Genomic DNA, 21,140 nt, shown 5'->3' with positions numbered 1-21,140 from the left:
TCAGACTTGTTTTTGAGGAAATCGGCCAGTCAAAATGCTTCTAATTAAAATTTGACTGAGGCATAGTTCTTGCATTTCTTTGTCCACAAGTGATTTCCACTGCTATTCCTGGACTTGAAAACTAGTTGGTTGTACCACAGTGCTTGATAAGTACTGTTTAACTATTCAGAACAAATTTGAAAACAATTAGTGGGAAATCTGCTATTCCTTATGTTAAATGGAAAATAGATGGCTCATTTAATATTTTTTTTTTAACTACTTACAGCTGTTAGGCAGCTGACATTTTTCCAAAGGATGTAGTTGCTTTATCAGTTATAACTTAAAATTTATACATCTGAAATCATCCTGCAATTAGTTTACTCTTTGAAATATCATGTTTAATCGGGAGTAATAGATGAAATTAATTCAGAATGTGTTTTGGTTAGTTTGATATGCCTGTAGTTAACTGAAGAGCTGAATATGCTTTACTCTTCCTTTCTAGATAGTTTTCTGTTTGCACAGTACAAGATAGACTTGTTTAGATATGAAAATGTGTGGAATTCAGTAAACATGCCTTTTAAGGAAAGGAAAACTTAAATAACACATGTCTTAGCATGACCCAAATAAGTGAATCTCCTTATAAAACAGAGGGACAGAAATTATCTAAAGAACTGGTTTTGAAACTATTATTGGGAAACTACCCTTTGAAATCACCTGTAACTTGAAATGGTAGACAGCATTCTTTAAATATTAATAATATTATTTAATTATAGTTCACTAATTTTTATTGGGTTATAGTGAGGATCTTTATGAACAATGGTAATCTAGAACACAACTTTTCTTGCTTTTTTTTTCTATTCGCTTCACTTCATGTTTTTCTGTGTCAAAAACGGAATTTACTTTTATAGTTGGCAGAAGGGTAAGAGATCAAGAACCTATAGGAGAGAATAACGTGTAAAGAAGACTACATAGATAGTCTAGCTAGGTAGACAAGCTAATAATTGATACATTATAATGTATTCACTTGACACTAACAATTGTCAAGAGGGAAATCAGTCTTTCAGGTGGAGAAAAATCTGTTTAAGCAAGACCCTGTTACATGGTGAGAAATCGACCTCTTGTGCAACTCAGCATAGCCAGCTGGCTTTTTGGTCATGTCTGTAGCTCTTACCTCATGTTTGTTACCTTAGTCAGAAAGCTGATGGAAGAATGAGCGTTACAAATGTCCTGTATGAGCCAACTGCCAGCAGGAAGCCAAAGGAGTTGCCTGGAAAGCCACAGGAAACACCATCAGAAGGAATTATTCCTGTACAAGAGTGCTTGTTTCATTAAGAATTTTCCTTTCTCTGTCTTCCCCCACCATCCCTCCTTGAAACTGCAGGAAGTTTGAGCGTAGTCTTATCTGTCACATCTTCTATACCAAACTCTGTCTTATGGCTCTTATTCCTGAAACTTCAGGGTGAAGTTTGTTGCTAAGTGAGCTACCGAGAGACGCTTTTCTGGACTAATTAAACTTTCGTGACTGCTGGCTGGATTTAAATAAGAATAAAAGCAATTCAGTTGTTCTATTTATAATAATGGTTGCTGGTTTATGTTGTGGTGAGATTACTGAATTGATGATTTTCCAAATAGTGTTCAAGTAGGCAAGGTTTAATAGGAATATATAAAAATCGTGCAGGTCAAGATCTAAGCGGAAGATGTAGTTCAGAACAAGCAAGTATATACTTTCATGATGTGACTTCCTTATTCACAATGTCCCAATGTAAAGCAGCGGGGGTGGGAGATGTGCAGGAGTGCATGTATGTAAGCTTTGAAGTCATTTTGGTCAATTGAAAGTATGCTTCCCAGATCTGTGCTATTTACCAAATACATGGTTTGGGCTGTGCCAAATTTTGTGTTGGTTTAACTTGTACTCCATAGTCCCTAGTCGTGTTTACCAACATCAGAGGGATTCTATTTCACCTTTTGATAAGTCTGTTATCTTTTAGTATGTTGGCAGATAAACTAAATATGACTCCTGAAGAAGCGGAAAGGTGGATTGTCAATCTAATTCGAAATGCACGACTAGATGCCAAATTGGATTCAAAGCTGGTAAGATTGTATAGATGGATCCAAGTGAATTTGTTGAATTTTTCATTAAATTTCTTCTACCTTGTTTGGGAACAGCAAATTCAAGTTTCTGCTTCTTTTTTTTTTTTTTTTTTTCCTCTTCTTTGGCCAAAGGTGTACTAGACTTCATTTATTCTGTTTTGATCCTGTGTGTAAGGTGATGTGAAAGCTCTGAAAGCAGAGCATTAAATGAAAGGCATACGCATTCTGAGTGACTTAAATTTGCTCTGTTTTTCCTGTGGTTTAGGGCCATGTCGTCATGGGCAACAACGCAGTCTCACCTTATCAGCAAGTGATTGAAAAGACCAAAAGCCTGTCTTTCCGTAGCCAAATGTTGGCGATGAACATTGAGAAGAAATTGAATCAGAGTGGTAGATCTGAGGTTGGTATAAGTTACACTTTTTCTGAATTCCTGCTCTCTCTCTTTTTCTTAACTGTTCCTTAATTCATCAGATTTACCCACTTCTAGTTCTGCACTAGGAATTAAATAGGAAAAGATCTATTTTCTTATGCTGAGCATTAGACAGTGATTCTTGCTTTCTTCTTGCCTCCTCATCACTAGGTATTCCTTTTTTTGTTGTGTAACTAGGTGTGGTTTTGTAGTTATTTGATTCTATACTTCCTTCACATGGTCTCCTTCACCGCCTGAAAAGGGCTGATTTTTGAAGGGTGACACTTACTAAAGTAGTTGTATTACTTCTCAAGTACAATCCACTTGAAAAAAGTATCTGTAGGTGTATGTATAGAGAGAAGAATGAATGATGCTTAAGACTGAAACATGAAGGAGGAGTTGTGCAGAACCCTAACTGTTAAACCCACTTCATGTAGCACTAGGGACTCTAAATAGGTCATCCAGAGGTTTAAGAACCAGTGAAAATAAGGAAGTTGGCAAGATCATCTGGTTTTGCCTTGGTCCACCTTACAATAGGGAAGCTTTGTGAGGGAGAAGAACAGTGTAAGGTGGATGACTGAGGTCCACTAAGGACCCAGCCATACATACTTAAAAAAGACCCAAAAAAACCAAACAAACCAACCACACATTAAAAGAACTTACAAAATATTCAAAGTCTTATGAGACTTCTTCACTGGCTGGCTGAAATACTGATGGAAGTTGGACAAATAGTGGTGCATTAGTTTGTTCTATTAAAGCGAAGTCATGTGAAACTTAAGTGATGTTATTTTCTTTAAAAAATATAGCTGCCAAATTATTTATTTTGGAATTTTCTAGAACTCTTCCTTTTTGAAACTAGTAGCTTGGGGGACTCAGGCTGTACAACTTAACTGCAGCATGTATTTCTGCTATATCAATACTTGCTTTCAACTTACAGGGTATCCTTCACTAATTAGCAGTATTCCCACTTATTAGCCATATATAAGTATTTTTTTAATTTCTCATAAATTTTGGTAACCAACAGATAATGTAGTAATTTCTTTTCTACTAATCCTTTTTTATTTCTTTTTTAGGCACCTAACTGGGCTACTCAAGACTCTGGCTTCTACTGAAATACTTCTGCAGAGGGGGGAAAATCAGTTTTCATTTGACTAAAAAGCACATAAATATGTAACTTTTTTGAGAAAAGGTAATTATGTGTTCTGTCTAAGATTATTTGAATAAAATTGGCTAATTTTAACAGTCTGCGCATCTCTCTAACTTAACTAGTTAAGTATTTAATTATGTTGTATAGGGGCTTTTTTGCTAAAATGGTGTTCTGAAGCATTTTGGATCACCATTTGCAAAACATGAAACATCAATTCTGTTACTTCTGTTTGTACCGGAGGATGCCTGTGCTCTCAGCTGTCTGAGTCTGGAAGTGGGGAATTAGTTATTACCTATTGCAAGTGTCGCATTTAAAAAAATGAAAAGCAGATGGTACAAACAAGTGGATCCCCACTGAACATTTGGTCAAACAAAGTATTTTTCTGCACTTCCATGTTTTTGTTTATTTGTCACAGAAGCTTGGTAGAGTTGAAGGCATGTGTAGCCTACACCTTTTATGAAACCCAACATAATCTACATGCAGAATAATTTGAGTAGACCTCTGTGCTTACACTTCAGAATTTTTCCTGTTCTAAATCTCATTTTTATCTTGCCCAGTCTTGAAAACTTCCTGGGGTAGATCTTTTTGTTTCAGGGAGGAAAAAGTGTTTCAAAAGGTCTGGCTAATGAGCTGGTTTAAAGCTTTTATTCTAAAAACCGAAGTTCTTAAGATTCGTGAAGCAAACATGAAATGACAAAACCCTGCGTTGTTCAACTGTTGTAATTTAAAAGGGTTTTTCAAGTTTATGGGTGGGTTTGGGGTTTGTTTGGTTTTTTTTTTTTTTTCAGCCAGTGTGTCACACTTCTCTGGGTTTCCTTAGCACCTTTACTCTGCAGAACATGTCATAGCACCTCTAAGCAAGAAAATCCAAGCTCCTGTTTGGGGTTCTGTGAAGTATAGTGACTGATCAGTGAGGTGAATGTGAATATTGGAGAGGAAGAGACACTGTATCTGCGTACAGTTTTGCATCTAAGGCTGAGGGGAAAAACTAAGGACTGACCTTCACCTTATCCCAACTGTGTACCTTTTTCCTTCTTTGCTCCTAAAGATCTGGAACTCATCTACGTGTGGAAAGTTGTTTTAACTTGCCATCCCTCCTGCAGCAGGTTGGAGAAGTTGGCTGGTGGGAACACCTTGAAGTTCAGCAAAGCCAAACGTGGAACCCTGCATCTGGGATGGCATAACCTGATGTAGCAGTGCAGACAGGGGTCATGGACTAACTGGAAAGCAACTTTCTAGAAAGGACTTGGGGATATGGTGGACAGCAGGGTGAACACAAGTCAGCAGGTGGCCTTATAAAAAGAGACGTGCTCATAACAGAACCACAGCATCCTGTCTGGGATTTATTAGGAAAGAGGGAACAGGGGGGTTTATGGAAATGATTATTCCCCTTGTAACAACACTGCCAGAGGACTGTGACCAACTTGGGGTTTCTTGATACGAGGCAGATACTGATCCTCTGGTGCAAGTCCAGTGGAGGGATGCCAAAATGTGAGGAGGCAAGAGCGTGTGACTAAAACAAGAAACTGAGGGCGCTGAGTCATGTTCAGCCATAAGAAAAGGAAGCTAGCACCACATTTTATTGCTGTCTACTGTCCCTTCAATGGGAGGATTCACGGCAAGGCTGGTCTTGAAGGTGCAGGGGGGTGGGATAAGTGGCAATGGATACAGATTGGAACAAGGGGAAATCCCAACTAGATTTTAGTGAGTAAAAAAATTTTTTTTTTTTTTTTTTTTTTTACCATGAAGGTGATCAAGCACTAGAACCAGTCACGCAGAGAGATTATGGAATCTCCACCCTTGGAGATGCTCAACTTGACAAGTACTTGGTCATCCTGATAGACTTAGACCTGCTTTGAGCAGGGAGTTGGACTTGGTGACCTCCAGAGGTCCTTTCCAGTCTAAATTACTTAACTTTGTACTAAAACAACATACTTTAATACAGCAGAGTAATGGAAGTGGTTTCCAGCAGATGATTTAATCTAACTTCTCATTGTGTTACTCTCTAATCCTGTAGTGCTCACCATTGTAAAAATGGGGGGGAAGGGGGCAAAAATCCTACAAACATTCATAGCTGAGAAGATAATGGGTGTACAGGGCATTTGCAAGGAGAAGTATTCTACCATTACATAAAGGACTGTAGAAAAACAGAACTGGGATATGTGTGGGGTGGGGGTGTAGTTAACAATGGTTTCTTTAAGACATTTTCCTAAAAAGCATTAGGTTTTGGTTACTGACACGTTCAGTAAGCACTGATTCTGCAGGCAGCTTCTTCCGTGCTTTCTCCTGTGGATGCTCCTTGGCCGGTTGTTCTGGCTGTCACACAGCACTCCTTTTCTCCCATCCCCTTGTGCTGCACAACCATTTATGCCTTCAGAGAACTGACCTTGCTCTAATAAACCTGGTTTATTGTGCTTAATTATGTCAAAACAGTTGTGCTGGCCTAGCGGACGGGATTTAAGAAGCAGCGGAAATAAGCAGTTAAAGGTAGTCGCTGGCCTCTCTACACCAATGCAAAAAGCTGGTCTACAGCAGAAGGCTTCCTCTTATTTATGTATAGGTTTGGTTCCTGTGACGGGGAAGTTGCCTTGGGAGAGCAAGAGTTTCCTAAGGCTGAGCATGCTCTTTGTGCCAAGTTTCTTAACTGTTCCTCAAGTTTTCTCTCAGGAGACTGAAATGCAAACTGTAGATTTGTTCTACATCATCACAGCCCCCAAACACTTGCTTTAAACAATCCTCGTTGCGTAATAGCCATGTTCCCTGTTTGATAACACAATCACAAAAGTACTGTTGTGTAATAATTAAAGAATTTTAAAATGAGATAAAATTGGAATGTTTTTTGTAAACAGCAGGGAAAAGGCTGGAATGCAGCTTTCCTTCTGACAGGAAGAATTTACTTAAACAGAGTTTTAAAATCATCTCATCTCAGGAGACAACACTGTGTAATCACAGCTTTCCATTCTGTTTTTTCTGAATTTCCATCTGTCAGGTGCGCATGCGTAGAAAAGATCGGTGCAGATCGTAGCACTGCTTAAATTCGTGGTAGCTTCCCGCAGCTACTGAGTGAGACACCAGTTACATAAACAGTTTTGAGGCTTGAGAATTTTTTGTGTGTGTAAACCTTAAATTAAAACTTCAATTCAAAATGATTACAGTACCTTCTGGAAATTTATTGTGCATCAGAATCTTTTTTTTGTCATCCCCATGCTTTAATTCCTGCACTAATGAGCTACTGTAGGTCTCAAACATTTAAATCCTGGGGCAGTGACCACTGAAAGCACGGATTTAAGTATGCAGTCAGGTGGTTTTCAGAACAGGAGTTCAAAATGAGAATTTGTGTCACTTCCCAAAAGAGACCCTTGCTGGTCGGCTCACTAAAGTAGAAATCATAAAAATGATGTAAAATCCAGAGCAAAGTGTATTCCCTGGTGATATCTCAGGTACCTACCTGCAAGTATGTTGTAGGTAATGTTTCCAATTATATGAATTTCTTTTTTTTTTTTTTTTTTTTCAAACAAAAGACTACTGTCAGTCACCTGGCATTGCCTCTGCCTCGGTGAAGTTGTGAAAGTCTGTGTTGCTCTCTTTGAAATAAAAACCAACAGCTAGCTAAGGTGGTTGTGTGGTTGGAGAGGAGTGCGCATGTTCTCAAACGCTTCTGCTGTTCGGCAGTCAGGGTAATGTTGCTAAAATCATGATCTTAAATTGCATAGATCGCGCCTGGTTTCGCTTGGCGAAAGGAGAACACCTCGTTCAAAATCTTGTTATCCTGTAGACGGGGAAGGGCCTTAGTTCCCGGGGTCTCTGGTGAGGTAAATTTACTGTGTGCTTTCAGCAGCCCAGATAAGGATTTAGTCTGCCCCCACCCCCCTTCGTTTTCTTCCCTGGATGTGTCAGCACCGCTATTTAGAGAGATGTTTTGTTGAGCCTAAACCTCACGGTATGAAACCTCTTGCGGGCTGCACGGGAGGGTGCTCTGCCCTGCCCCTGCCGATGCTCGCGGGGCGAGGCGCGTGTGCTCAGCAGGGCTCGTCGCCGCGCGTCTTGGTAACAGGCGGCCTTCTGCGCGCGGGGAATCGAGGAGGTCTTCACGAAATAACTGAGGCACGATTGAGTTCGGCAGGGAGGGGGAGCAGAAGAGGGAAGGCAAAGCCAGGGGACGCAGCTGGCCAGCGCGTGACTTTGCAGTAGGTTGGCAGGAGATGAAACTTGCTTCAAGGGTGACAATCGCAAATTCCGTCATAACTTTCCATTGAGTAAGCTTTAGCAATCTCATTAGTAGCAATATTTTATAAACATCCAAGAACAGTTGTTCTCCTTAAATTAGACGAATGTAAGATCCACTTTGTGCCTCTTGTTTTGGCTTTGATTTTACCAAAATATTTGTAGTGACTGCTAAAAGAAGCCCACGGAAAGGGAAGAGAAGACGACCAGTTTAAGGCCTCCCTCTCTTTCCTCCTTTTTTTGGAAAGGAGGAAGGGAAAAAAGGTGGAAGATGGGGAAATCTTGTACTTCCCCTGCTGCAAGGACTCTTTGAACAAAGTTGGTTTATTTTTTTCAGTAAATTTGTTGAGCAGTTACAATGCTACATCGTCAATTTTTCCTTCTTTTGTAGAAAATGGAGACTGTAGTTTTCTCTAAACGTGTAACATGTAAAGCTCTGATTCTCTGGGGGTTAACATGTTTCATTGCTAACCATATTTAGAGAAGATGTGTTGTCATGTTTGTAATTTTTTTAATAAATTTTTTAATAGTTTCAATGAATGTCTTCTCAATTCCTGTCATAGAAATGCCATCAGAAATTAAGCCTGCAAAAGCCATTCAAGGATCTTTAGTTAAAAGAGGAGGGTGGCGGTAAGAGGAACAGTGTTGCTTCTGTAATGGGCTCCTCTGACACTGTACAAGTGTAAGAATGGTGTGAGGAACTCCCGATCTTCCCTGCAATTAGCTGATAATTAACCTTTAATATCCAAGAGGAAAGCAAAATGAAATGCCTGTGAGCTGTCCATTAAAAGGAAGGTTTAAACAAAATCTCACCAGCAGCTTGGAAAGGCAGACGTATTGCGCTCTGCTCCACAGTCATCACTAGGTTTCACGGCCTAAGACTCTGCTGTGGCAGCTAAAAGCACCGGCTGCTGGAGTCATTCTAAGTCAGAACCAGGAACTGGTGCATGGAGGAGGTCGGCAGAAAGTGCTGAGAGCACAGCGTTACTGAGGAGCGGACTTGGCTTTCCTTGATGCTTTTGTAAATAAACAAGATGGCAACAAATAGACACCAACCTCCTTGGAGCAAAATAATGACTTCTGAGGCCCATGGGTAACAGCATGGTGTGGTGGTTCGTACCAAGAACAGACTGCCCATGAACTGTGCAGGCGATGCTTGTGAGCTCCCTGCAGCCGAACTCAACAATTCAGTATCCTTAGCGAGGATGGCGACTGGCAACAGGAGCAGAGTTGTGAAACTAATTCATGTCCAGGACCGAGCAGCCAGCTGACGGGCTCTAAAATCATTTTCTTCCGTACTTGTATAATGCAGTCCTGATTAAATGAACTGTAGTTTAAAGATGTGAAAATGCAAAACTGCAAGCCTCCTAATGAATATTTTCATTTTGTGTGAGAATGAGCAATGCTTTGCAAAGAGCAAAACCATCATGGATTTATAGCTATCCAAAGATACATTAAGTTGGTCAAGTGGAGGATGGCTATGGCTTCTTTGCAGTCTGGACCAAGGAGTCAGCTGTATCTCAGCATCTTCCTTGACTCCGCTCCATATGCATCTTCGTAAGTACTACATTTGTGTCTTGCTCAGTGCATCCTCAGTGATAGGAGAGCATTCTGAATTCAGGCAATGTACAATCCCGATCGCCCCTTGTAGAAGAGTGGGCTACGTAGTTGCAGACTAGACCAGGCACAGCACACCTCACCCATCCACACTGTGCTGATGGTATGGACTAAACTCCATCCACTGTGTCCCAAAATATCTTCTGTATGAGGGTTTGCATTCATACATGCATTATGACCACTGGACAAATTTGAACTTTAGTATCAGGTAAAATCATAATGCACTATAAACATATTCCACAGCTTAAGGAGTTTGAAAACATGTATGAATTAGATTGTGATGTTGGAGCCAACCAACCCTAAATATACCAAGTTGGCCATGAAGAGAATTTTTAATGCAAACAACATAAAAGTTTAAGCTTGTTTTAGTAGGTTGAGCTTCTTGTTACAGTGAATATCCAATGTACATGGAAGAATTTGTCATGAAAAAAAAATTTGGATGCTTATGAGAGCTTGCACACATCGTCGTAGAAGTGTGGAAAGGTGCTGGCTGTGCTGTTTAGCTGCAGCTGGCTTGGCTGAAACGGCCACGGGCTGGAAGCTGCACTAGGTGAGTTTTTAAGAGGTGGGAACGTGCAGATTATATTCCTCTAATAATGACCATGGGCGGAGTATGTGGAATCAACTACTTAAGACAACTAGCTTTTTACATGCATGGTGGGAACACTTAATTGTGCCTCGGTGATGGGAGGTTATGGTATTTAAGGAAAAATTCTGCTGTGCCAAAGAGCCATTTCTTGAATGTATAGAGGTTATCGACCTTGTGATTGAACGATGAGCTGTGGAAAGATTAAGATTCTACACATGGCTTAGACACAGAGTTCTTGTTTAATCTCACAAAAAAGAAACATGTAATCTTTGTGTCTGCACTTAGAAGTTAAAGTACGTTTTTGGAGTATTGGGATGTTGACTTAATTATTTCAGTATGTTTTCATATGCTTGTACAGTAGGGGCCACAGAAATGCAATGTGTTATTTGATAATAATTGTTCAGATTATACTTAATTTGGGGTTTTCCCCCTATTTGTACTGCTTTAAGGAGTACTTTTCCTCCCATGATGCAAGACTGATGTATTTCTGAAGCGGCAAAAAGGTGATGACATTTAGCCAGTAGGAGTTTATCCTATGTAAAACCGCAGTTCATCCTTCTCACTTACATGAACTTTGCATCATTGTATGATTTCCTTGACGTAAAAACCTTTTTTCTAATGAATTTTGGCAAAGAACAAAGAATTTTTGTTTGTAATATAAGAAATTTTGAGGTTTGAGCATTATATAGAATAAAGAGCAACCTGTTTCTTTTCCGCAGGTTTATTTTTGACCTAACTAGGACTATTTGTTTAGTGCCATGGCTCTCTTACTGTGTGTGTAGGAAAAGGCTTATTTCAACTTCTTTTCCTCTCCATTCCTCACTTCATACCGCCTTATAAATCTCCCTGAAGGATCTGAGACTCACTCAGGGCAGACAGCTTCCAAAGCTTTGAAAACATTTATTGGAAATTATTAGTACAAAAAATATAGTCCAATATGTTGTATGATTTGAATATAAAGCAAGTGTTACCAAGAATGGGAAATGTCAGAGAATTCTGTGGGGTTCCAGGAGGTTCAAATTAAGTTAGAAGAAACAAGGACACTCATCTATTTTGGCTTTCAACATGGTTAGATATTAGGTTCTTGTACAAATTCAATCAGTGTTTTCAAAGAATATACTGTTTCAGCTAAAATTACTCGCATGGCTTAAAGGTACAAATAATTTGCAGTGTCCGTGCCCCACCAAGTAAACAGAATTTGTGAGAGGTCAAACACTTGTGATTATCGAGTTGTTACTGTATGTCCAACTATAGATTGGGGAACCTAATTTAGACAGCCATGTCATTTCAAATCTTGGCTACATTTTGTGAAGTGCCATAGGAGCCTTTTGGATCAAAGGTGCTTTATTTTAATAGTACAGTGAAGGAATACCCTTGATGTGAAATGAGCTTTCCATTTTGACTTCACTCAGTCCTCATCTCCCCCCCAAATCTATCCGACTGCATCTTGTTATATAATTTATCTGTCAATTCTGTCAAAAAGGAGAGCTTGTGTTACTTGGAGGACCTTCATGCCAATACCAAAATGAAAAGCAATGCACACTGCCAGTACAGCAATTGCCTGCAGGCTTATTGAATTTCTTTCTTCACTCCTACTCACCACCAAAACCAGCTCCGAAAAAAAAAAAAATCCCCCAAAAGGCTCGTAAGAAGTCAGCAGAACTGAAAGCTGATAAAATACTAAAAACTTTTCCTACGAAGAAAAAAGCAAAATTATATATTAAATATTACTAATGGGCTATTGTATATGAGCCAGACTCAGTAGGACTGTTGAACGTGTAGGCAGAGGGAGCCACAAAGAGGTATATATTGTGTTAGTTTAAGCCCACACATTCCAGTACCCCACCACGTTCTCTTTATCTTCACTTGCTCTACAGATTCTGAGTTGATCTCCTGGAGAGAGGCAACACAGCCGTCTTCTCTTTCACCCCCTCAATGTGTTAACTCTGCGCTTGTGAGAAGAGTAAATAGGATATAAAAGGTTATCTATCAGCTGGCAGGATCTGTCTATTTAACTAACGGTATCCATCTATTTGTGCTGGATGTATCAACTCAAAATTGCTGGTTCCAGAGCAGTGAAGAATCTGAGGTGCAGTATTTGCCCCCCACGGGTTTTTCCAGCTGTATCATCCTTGAACTGAGGAATTATTATGGACCTGTATGAGGGAGTACAGATAAAGGGTGTGAAGGGAAGGCATGGGGGAAGCCTCCACTCCAGAAGAGTGTTTGAAAGAGATGTCCAAAGAAACAGGACGTAGCACGTGGAGGAGAAGCCTGGGGAAAGTACAAAGACAGTATGAAACAACATGAAGCATGTTATGGCAAACAGGGAGAAAAGAAGCTGTCTGATAAGAAGAATCAGAAAGTACTGGGCAAAGTTAGGAGGAAGTTAGAGCAGAGATACGGACAAAATAAAAATTCTTGGTAGCTGTGAATATGGGGGAGAAGCATTGAATTTGCATCAGTGTGCGGGGCTCATCAGCCAATGGCATTGATAGAAATGTGATTTCTAAATACCTGTCGGCTTTAGTTAGTGGTAATAATGGGGAGGTACGAGCCGGACAAGGCATGATGGGAAAAGAAAGAGGATAAAATAGGCTCTGGTGTTTGTCTCTTAATTTTATCTGTTTTCTATGTGTTGGCTCATTAGGAATCATGCCTGCCTGCCAAGAGAGAAACCATTTTGGGTTTGCATAGTTGCAGCCATATGGGGGAAAAGAGATACAGTGTCGTCCCTGAAAAAATTTTGTTTTCTTTCTAATGTAAGATAAGATATTTTGGGCACACCGTGCTGTTTGCATGGAAATATTACAGTTGAGTTGAATGGCAGAAACAGAAATGGAATAATAAGCTTGAGGAAAGTAGTCTGGTTGGCAGCCTCCCGGAGGTTTTGGTTAGTAGTTATAACAATCCAAAAGCTTCTAGTACCACAAGCGTCTTTCTTTTCTTTTTGGTTTATTTGTGATGAGAGAAGAATGACAGAAAAGATCCAATTTTAAATTTCCAACATACTTACATTTTTTTCTCTTGTATTTGGAAGGGTGATTTATTAAGTGACACCGAAGCAGGCTTGCCACTGGGGGAACGGCGGACTGCAGCTCCCGCTATCCGTTGGACCAAGGCTCCAAGCTAGAATTTGCATAGGAGCTCTTATACAAAATACCACAAATAAATAACACGATGTGGGGATGGCCGAGAGCAAGAAGTCACCGCAGTCCAAACCTCCCAGAGCTAGATGAGAAGTCTGGCTGAATGATCCTTAGTTTGAACAAGGGAGAGAATACTTCTCATACTGGGGCAGCCTGCCAGGAACCGTAAGAATTAGTTTATTATTGCTAGATTGATCTAAAATGGGGATAAAAATTTACAGAGCATAGTTGTTCCAAACACTATAGGTGGTTTCTGTATCCTGATGCTGTCAAATGGCCTGAAATACCGAACCAGACATGTAGCTGTTGTGTTAGTCAGGAGCTTCCACCCCCAGACCCGCTTTCAGGATCCTTCCACAAGCCCCCTTCCAGATGCATCTGTCAAAACAGCAAATGGAGAAAGTACAAAGTTCACTGAAGAATTAGGGGCTTAAGCCTGTTCTTTAGATCCACCTGATCTGCCCATAAAAATTTTAGTAGATAGCCGTGTGTGAACAGGGCTTGGACAGTCTAAAGCATTCGTGGAGCTGAAGACCTACTCCACAAACCAGAGGTCTGACCATTGCGCATGAGGGCGTACCCCTGCCAGGCTGAAGTTACCTGATTTGGATACCGGTAGCAACGGGGATGCTATGTTGCTGGACTCAGCACAGATTAAGAATCTCAGAAGGTCTCGGTGTCCTCAGCAGATTTGCTCAGCTTGCAGTGAAGCCCAAACTCCTGGCTCTTCTCTACCACCTGCCTGCTGGCTTACACTGGCAATTTCACTTGCAGCACAGATTTAATTTGCGGCTTAAAAATCCCCCAAACTATAGCAATGTTAGGATTGCCCTGTAAATATCAAAAAGTAAGGGCGTACCAAGGCTGCTACAGCAATATTGTCCTAGCTACGCTGTGCCTTCCCAAAATTGCCTGTCTGGCTTCCAAGTGAACAGTGTAGCTAATACACTTTTGCGTCTGGCATCAAGTCTATGGGAGATTTCCTGCAACATTTACTCAGATCCTCTAAGACTTAAGAGTATGGTGTTTTCTTCACTTTTAATTTTTGTTTTCAGCCACAACTCTATTGATAAACCAGAAGGAAGAAATGTGTTAGCTGATACATTAGGTTATGTTAGTTTAACAGGCAGAAATGTGTAAGAACTGCCTGTATTCATCCATCTTTCTTCAGCCAGGCAGTGGGATCACAGTAACTGGGGAATCTCTTTGATAACTGTAACAACATTTGTCACCAGTAGTGTCCCCGTGTGACCCCACAGGATGAATTAGAGGTAGAGAACCCTTTCACTTTCAGGTGCCTACATCCAAAATGTAAACCTGTGATGCCTTCCACAGCTGCAGTCTAACCCTTGAGACTTCTGAATTCCCCACTAGACTGAACCCCGATTCCGTACATGCAGGCTGAGCTTTGCAAGAGCTGACGGTGCGTTCCTTCACCGATCTGCATGGTGGGCGCTCTCTGAACGTACCCGTGAGGCCTGGCCTGGCAGCAAAGCAAACCACAGAGGCGAGGAGGGGTATATCTGCTGCGCAGCCTGAGCACGTGCCAGAGACGCTCAGCCGCAGGCTTGAGTCCCGCTTTTTCCTGATTAAGATCAAGGATTTGAACTTCAGTATCTCACCGCTCAAGAAAGCACCAGGCTGGCTTTTACACTTCCTAAATGATTTTTGGAGCAGGTCTGCCCCAGCGAGTTTTAGAGTCGTTCCCTTATAATCAATGTTTAAGTGCTTTATTCAAAGCAAACCAGCTATTTTCTTAAAGAAACAATTCCTCCAGAAGCCAGTAACCCAAACACAAATACTTTCTATACCTTGTATACAAAACAGTGCAGTTTACGGAAAGGTTTTGCTTTAACCAAAACTGCCCAGCAGTGTAAACAGAGCAACAAAGTGGATTTATTTTGATTGGGGTATCAGATAGTGGTATCTGAGACATATGAGATACCTGCAGAGGGAATCATTCTTAGCATAGCTGTGCCAACTGCTAACTTCAGGTGGTTGGCTCAAGGGATGGTTTTCTTCTAATATTTGTTTGAACAATTTACACAGTATTACAGGATTTTTCTTTTATGTCCACAGTCTCACGCTGGACATGTATGACATACACAGTTGGGGTTTTTTAATATATATACGCGTCTTTTTTTTTAACTGAAAATAGTAAATTATTTTCATTAGATGCTCTGGCAGGTTTTATCTGTTAAGGTGCTACTTGCTTTTATGAAAACTCTCTGCTGCCAGAGTATCTTGCTGGAAGATTGAAAAAGCAAATCATAAAAATGAATAAACTTCTCAGTCAATATTGTATGTATTACAGTGTCAAATACAAAACCAGTTGCAGACAATTTGGGATTTAATTAAACACACTGCAGCTACTTCAGCCAATTTTCTACCCAGTATAAACAGATTCTACCAGCTTAGATGCTAAAATAATATTTTTCATGTGATTTTGGTGTGGCCTCTGGCCTGCTGGATCTGGGATTGTATGTTCATTATGATTTATCACTCTGATTAGATTATCCACAACCAGGCCTAAATCTGTTGTCCTCGGGCTTCCTAAGCTGTCTCAGGCCTGTGTCCATCTCAGCTGGCCTTTCTGTACCAGCTCAGAAGAACCACCACACATTTCTCCAGACATGGGAGACATGGACTTACTGGAGTGAGTCCAGCAAAGGGCCACAAAGATGATTCAGGGACTGGAGCATCTCACATGTGAGGAGAGCTGAAAGAGCTGGGGCTGCTCAGCCTGGAGAAGAGAGGGCTCAGGGGGATCTTATCCATGTGTATAAACAAACACCTGATGGGATGGAATGAAGAGGAGGGAGCCAGACTTCTCAGTGGTGCTCAACGACAGGGCGAGAGGCAATGGTCAGAAGTTAAAAAACATTAAATTTAATCTGAACACAAAAAAAGCATTCTTTTACTGCAAGGATGGTCAAACACTGGCAGAGGTTTTCCACGGAGTTTGTGGAGTCTTCCTCCTTGGAGATACCCAAAAGCCGTCTGGGCATAGTCCTGGGCAACCGGCTGTAGGTGGCCCTGCTTGAGCAGGGGGTTGGGGTAGATGGCCTCCAGAGGTACCTTCCAGCCTCAGCCGCTCTGTGATTCTGTTGTAATCACCTTTGTACATGAGACAGCTGAATGGAAATGTGCCAGTACCAAGCAGTGCAATTTGCCCGTATTTAATAAAAAAGTGTGACGCGGCCATGCAGCTATGCCAGAGCTAAAGTCAGGCCCTAGAACTTGCTAGGAGTGTATTCTCCATGGTTGGCATGATATGTTCCCTCTTGCCTTGGACAGAAGTCCATGATCTCCAACAGTACAAACCATTGGCACAGGGACAATAGTTGGGAATGTGCAAAAATAAATTGGTCCCAGCAGCTGCAGTATGAATATGGCCAGGATCTCACACAGGGCTGGCAAAGGCTAACTTCTGATGAAGGTCTGGAAGAAAGTGTATGGACACTGATGGGACCTCAGGAGACAGAGGAGTATCCTGCTCCTGTTCTGAACATCTGAGCCTTACCCTGGGCACGAACATGAATGGGAGGGATTCTGGAGCAATCCTCTTCATTCAAAGGCAGTTAGCGTTTCTCAAGAGGGAGCGTGCCTCAGCCTGGGAGCAAGAGATGGGAACTCAGACCCATCCTTATCCTCGGTGCTCACATCCACATCTCCTGCCCCCCAGGCACTGGTAGCCGGGTGTTTTCCTAACTGGAAACCAGCAAGAGGTGCATTGCTTCCTTCACTCACAGCAACTTTATCATTACTGATCATGAATGGCGTGTATTGTGGGCTGATTGCTCCAAAGGAGAGATATGGCTGGGTATCTCCTGTTCTGAGACGGTTTTGCAGCTTGACACATGTAACATTTTGTGCAGTAACTGATGCATGTATATGTATATCTTCTGGGGGGTAGAAACCAGAAATCCAAGCATGGCTCTTTCCTAGGCTGCAACTTCCTTTCCTGCTTCTCTCTAACCTAAAAAATCCTGGGCACAGGGGCCCAGCTGCCATAGGGGAAGTATAGATCCACCTCCTCCTCACCCTGCCTTCCCCTTCTAATTACTTAGGACACATTCAGGGATGTAGGTTTTGGTATCATCAGGCAAAGGAGGGCAAACTGTCAGCTGTTGTGTAGTACGAGCATGCTGCCGCTGGCTGTGCCTTGAACAAAGAAGTGACCACAGCCGCGTTTTGCGAGGAGACCGTTCCCAGCGATTTTCTCAGAATGTGTCTGATGAATCACAAGGACAGGGCTAGAAGGAGAGACTGAAAAAATTGATACACATTTTGTGCTTGATTTGCCTTTAAGGTTTGCGAATGCTTCTGTCAGAGAGGGTCCCGGCCTTCCAGATGTGTTGGTTTGAGGTAGAAGCAAAGCTCTGTTCCCTCAGGACTTTTGAAATCAAGCTGAATGGTGCCACTGAGTTCAAAGCCTCCAGGGTGAGGAGCAAGCCAAGTGAGGGGGTTTTATTATTTTATCTCTGGTTTGGATTTAGGTGCATCAATTCAGGTGAAGTTTAGTTGCAGACATTCAAATATGTTCCACTTGATTGATCCTTAAAGTTCTTCAGGGCTTTAGCCCCTAGTTTCTACCCCATATATACATAGTACAAGATATAAGGTATCTTATCTCTTCCTAATATTTAAAAAAAAAACTTCTAAGTTTTGAAGGCAACACTTTGCTAAGGGGACAGCAGTAGCACAAGATGGATTCACTTTTAAAAATCCCTTGCCTGAAACTGTCCCAGCCACATCTCTCTGCCTCCCTCATGCTGGGCAGATAAAATGTGGATTTTGATACGGCAACAATTGCTTACTGTGCAAGATGCTGTTCCCCAGAAGTACTAAACAGTGGGGAGTGGACTTGGGCCGAGTGTTATTATTAGTTGTATTCACCAAGCCAGCTATCAGTCAGAAAATATCCAGCGGCCAGCTGTGGGCCAAACCAGGACTGGGTTGAAGGAAGGTTTGGGAGTGTCATGAGGGCATTGCAGATGATCAGGAGCTGTTTTTAGACTGAGCCATGTGATTTGTAGTATTCCCTTTGTTAATTACCGTGCTGGCTAAAAACTCAAACTTTGTATTTTTCCCAAGGAGAGAAGCTGATATTAAGTAATGAAAATCATCACTGAGGTCAAACCGATCCAAAAATATCCATTAAAGTGATGATAAAAACTTCGGTGATGAGTTCAGGGAAAGCAAAGTAACAGATCTGTGTTTGGCATGGCCTCACTTACTCTCCTGCTTTGAAGGGCTCAGTCGAGGGGGGAAAAAAAAAAGAGAGAGAATCCAAAAGAAAATAGAAATTAAAGGCAGACAACATCTTCTAGATTGTCATATGTATTATTCTGCCAGTGCAGGACTGAGTCCTTTAATACTTATTTAAGCCTTTCAGTCCCTAAGGAACACGATTTATGGGCTTTCTGCTGATCAACAGAAGATAGGCATGGTTAAAGTCTACAGCTACTTACGTACTGTGGTTCATGCTTTTGGCTCCAGCAGTCCCCTTCTCAGCCCCCGGGGTATTGTTGAAATGGCAGGCATCACAGTTTCTCTGCCCTATTTTCTAATTTAATTTTATTCTGAAGAATGATGACCTTAAATTTGCACTTTTTTTCCCTTATGGTTTAGGTCCATCTTATTATAAGGACAGAAACGAGTCAGATTTTTGTTACAGAAGAAAGGTATGAAGCACCTTTGCAAAACATGCAGTGAAACAAAAGCTGGCATTCAGCTCCCATCATGATTAGCAGGGTATAGAGCCCAAACAAAACAGGATTCTAGTGTGGCTTATGCACTTTTTAATATTAAAAGCTGTATTTTGTGGCTCTCAACTTCTGAAAATATGTCCTCGGGTACATCTGTGCAATTCCTCTGACAAAATTGAATGTAAGCTCTTTCCTTGCCCTTTCCACTGAAACCCTTCATTTCTGTCCTTAGGTATTTGTCCCAACAACATGCCAAGGGCTGGCATCCTGAGCGCAGCGAGGCCGTACAGCCGCCTCCTATTAGTGTGACTATCTGTTGCTTCTTTGGTGTAGGAATATCTACTGATCCAGGCTTTCTTCTGTGCTGGGCTAAAGGAGGTGACAGTGTTTCAGAGAGAATGCTCGTGAGTTCTCTTTTAATTTGTTTTCCTGAGCTGGCTTTTTTAGATATGTAAGACAAGGGGTAATCAATGATGTGACAGTGGAGAAGTATAGTATTCTGCAGATTACAAAAGTGTCTTGAACATATGCTTTTATGTTAATGGAGGCAATTTTACTTCTGTAGATTAACAACACAAGTTATTAGGATTTTATCTAGGGATTCTTAATGGTCCAAAATTTTTTTAAAACTCCCTTCTTTATTATCATTTGGCAGAGATACTTCTTGTATATTCCAACAAATATTGCAATCCCTTTATTGCTAAATAGATATGCTGGAGAAAGCATGTGCTTAACATCACAACATTTAACACTTAGCCTTTATTAACATTAAATAGTAAAGGTATCTAAATTGTACTTGGAAGACTTCTCCAAAGCCAGTTACTAAATTAGAAGGTTATTCAGACCAGATGTTGAACACAAAATATGTCTATGCTGAACAATGCTTCTGTTACAAGAAAATAATCTGCAAATGTTGACATTTCAATTAAAAAGTTGCCATTGTACCACTTTCCTCTTACTAATGGACCATTTTGAGACCCACTTTTGCTAATCAGTGCTCATGGTGGTAACAGTTCTGTTTACCAGTATCCAATTGTCTTTGCTCCTCTTTCCTTCTATAACCAACAGAAAGAGTGGGAAAGCAAGGTAGGTGTCTCAAAGAGATAGGGCTAATCTCAAGGATGTCATTTTTAAAAAATATCTTAAATATTTTCTCTATCTGATGCATAGGTGATAAAGAAACAGAGGAAGTGCAAAGTAGAAATAAAAACTAAACATACATTGAGAACAGAACATACCAGCAATACATAAATATAATTCAATATATAAATGCATATATACAAAAAAAAGCATCAGACATAAAAGGGAGCTTATAAGAAGATGGGGTGCACAGAGAAAAGCCAGAGGGCAATGATCACAGCTTGCAGCAAGCAAAGTTCTCCCTGAATATACGGAAAAAATTTTCACTGTGAGGGTGGACAAGCACTGGAAGAGGTCACCCAGAGAGGCTGTGGAATCTTCCATACTGAACATTTTCAAAACTCAGCTGGACAAAGCCCGCAGCAACCTGACCTAACTCTGAAGTTTGCTGTGCTTTGAGCAAGAGGTTAGACAGACGATGTTCCAAGGTCCCTTCCAAACTCAGTTTCTCGATGATCTTGTGTGGGTGGGTTTGTATGTGTATGAGAGATAAAGCAGTGATTGTGTAAAGCTTAGGGCAGAAGATGTAAAATCTCTGTAAAAACATACAAAAAACTATGTAAAAACCAGTTCAAATTTCATCTTTGCATTCCACAGGTCCTTGTGAAGCCATTTTTCTGAGGCCATATTAAAGCAAATTTAAACTCATATATACAAGTTGCAAACCTCTACTCTATAGTTAGAGTGCGATGAAAAGTGCTGCAAAACAGAAAGCCTGAACTGGTTTGGTATATGTTAATTTTTTAGTAATTTTCTGACCTATATGCTGGCAAACTGAAATCACCATTCTCCACAAGAAGTGGATTATCTGCAGCTGCCAAGCTGGAATTTGAACACTCACCTTCAGAATGCGATATCCACACCGGAGCACATTGGCTCTTGCACACTCCAAGAGAAATACGGTGTCCACAGCTGGCAGTAGGAACTGGGTGTCTTGTGCCAGTCCAAATTGGGAGAGGAGGATACACATCATTTAGAGCATGTTTTTCTTATTACTTTTTCTGTGTTCCTTTTTTTTTTTTTTTTTTTTTTTTTTTTTTTTTTTTTTTTTTTTTTTTTATACAAAAAGAACTGGAAATTAAAC

General features: G+C 40.9%; 1 protein-coding gene across 2 annotated transcripts in view; it reads left to right on the top strand.

Annotated features, from left to right (window-relative positions):
• EIF3E (eukaryotic translation initiation factor 3 subunit E) overlaps nt 1-8,266 on the top strand; it is a 41,715-nt gene extending 33,449 nt beyond the window's left edge. The window contains exons 12-14 of one of the 2 annotated variants that reach the window (XM_035893816.1): nt 1,968-2,070; nt 2,336-2,470; nt 3,553-8,266. In XM_035893816.1, the coding sequence (XP_035749709.1) occupies nt 1,968-2,070; nt 2,336-2,470; nt 3,553-3,591 (277 nt within the window). In that variant the 3' untranslated portion in view covers nt 3,592-8,266. The remainder of the gene's footprint in view (nt 1-1,967; nt 2,071-2,335; nt 2,471-3,552) is intronic. The other variant, XM_009638393.2, reaches the window with a different exon arrangement.
• The last annotated feature ends 12,874 nt before the right edge of the window (nt 8,267-21,140 follow it).

The sequence above is a fragment of the Egretta garzetta genome, unplaced genomic scaffold (assembly GCF_000687185.1).
Source record: "Egretta garzetta isolate BGI_Z169 unplaced genomic scaffold, ASM68718v1 scaffold154, whole genome shotgun sequence".
Classification (NCBI taxonomy): domain Eukaryota; kingdom Metazoa; phylum Chordata; class Aves; order Pelecaniformes; family Ardeidae; genus Egretta; species Egretta garzetta.
The sequence above is the reverse complement of the archived record's forward strand: the minus strand, read 5'-3'. Positions and strand labels throughout refer to the sequence as shown.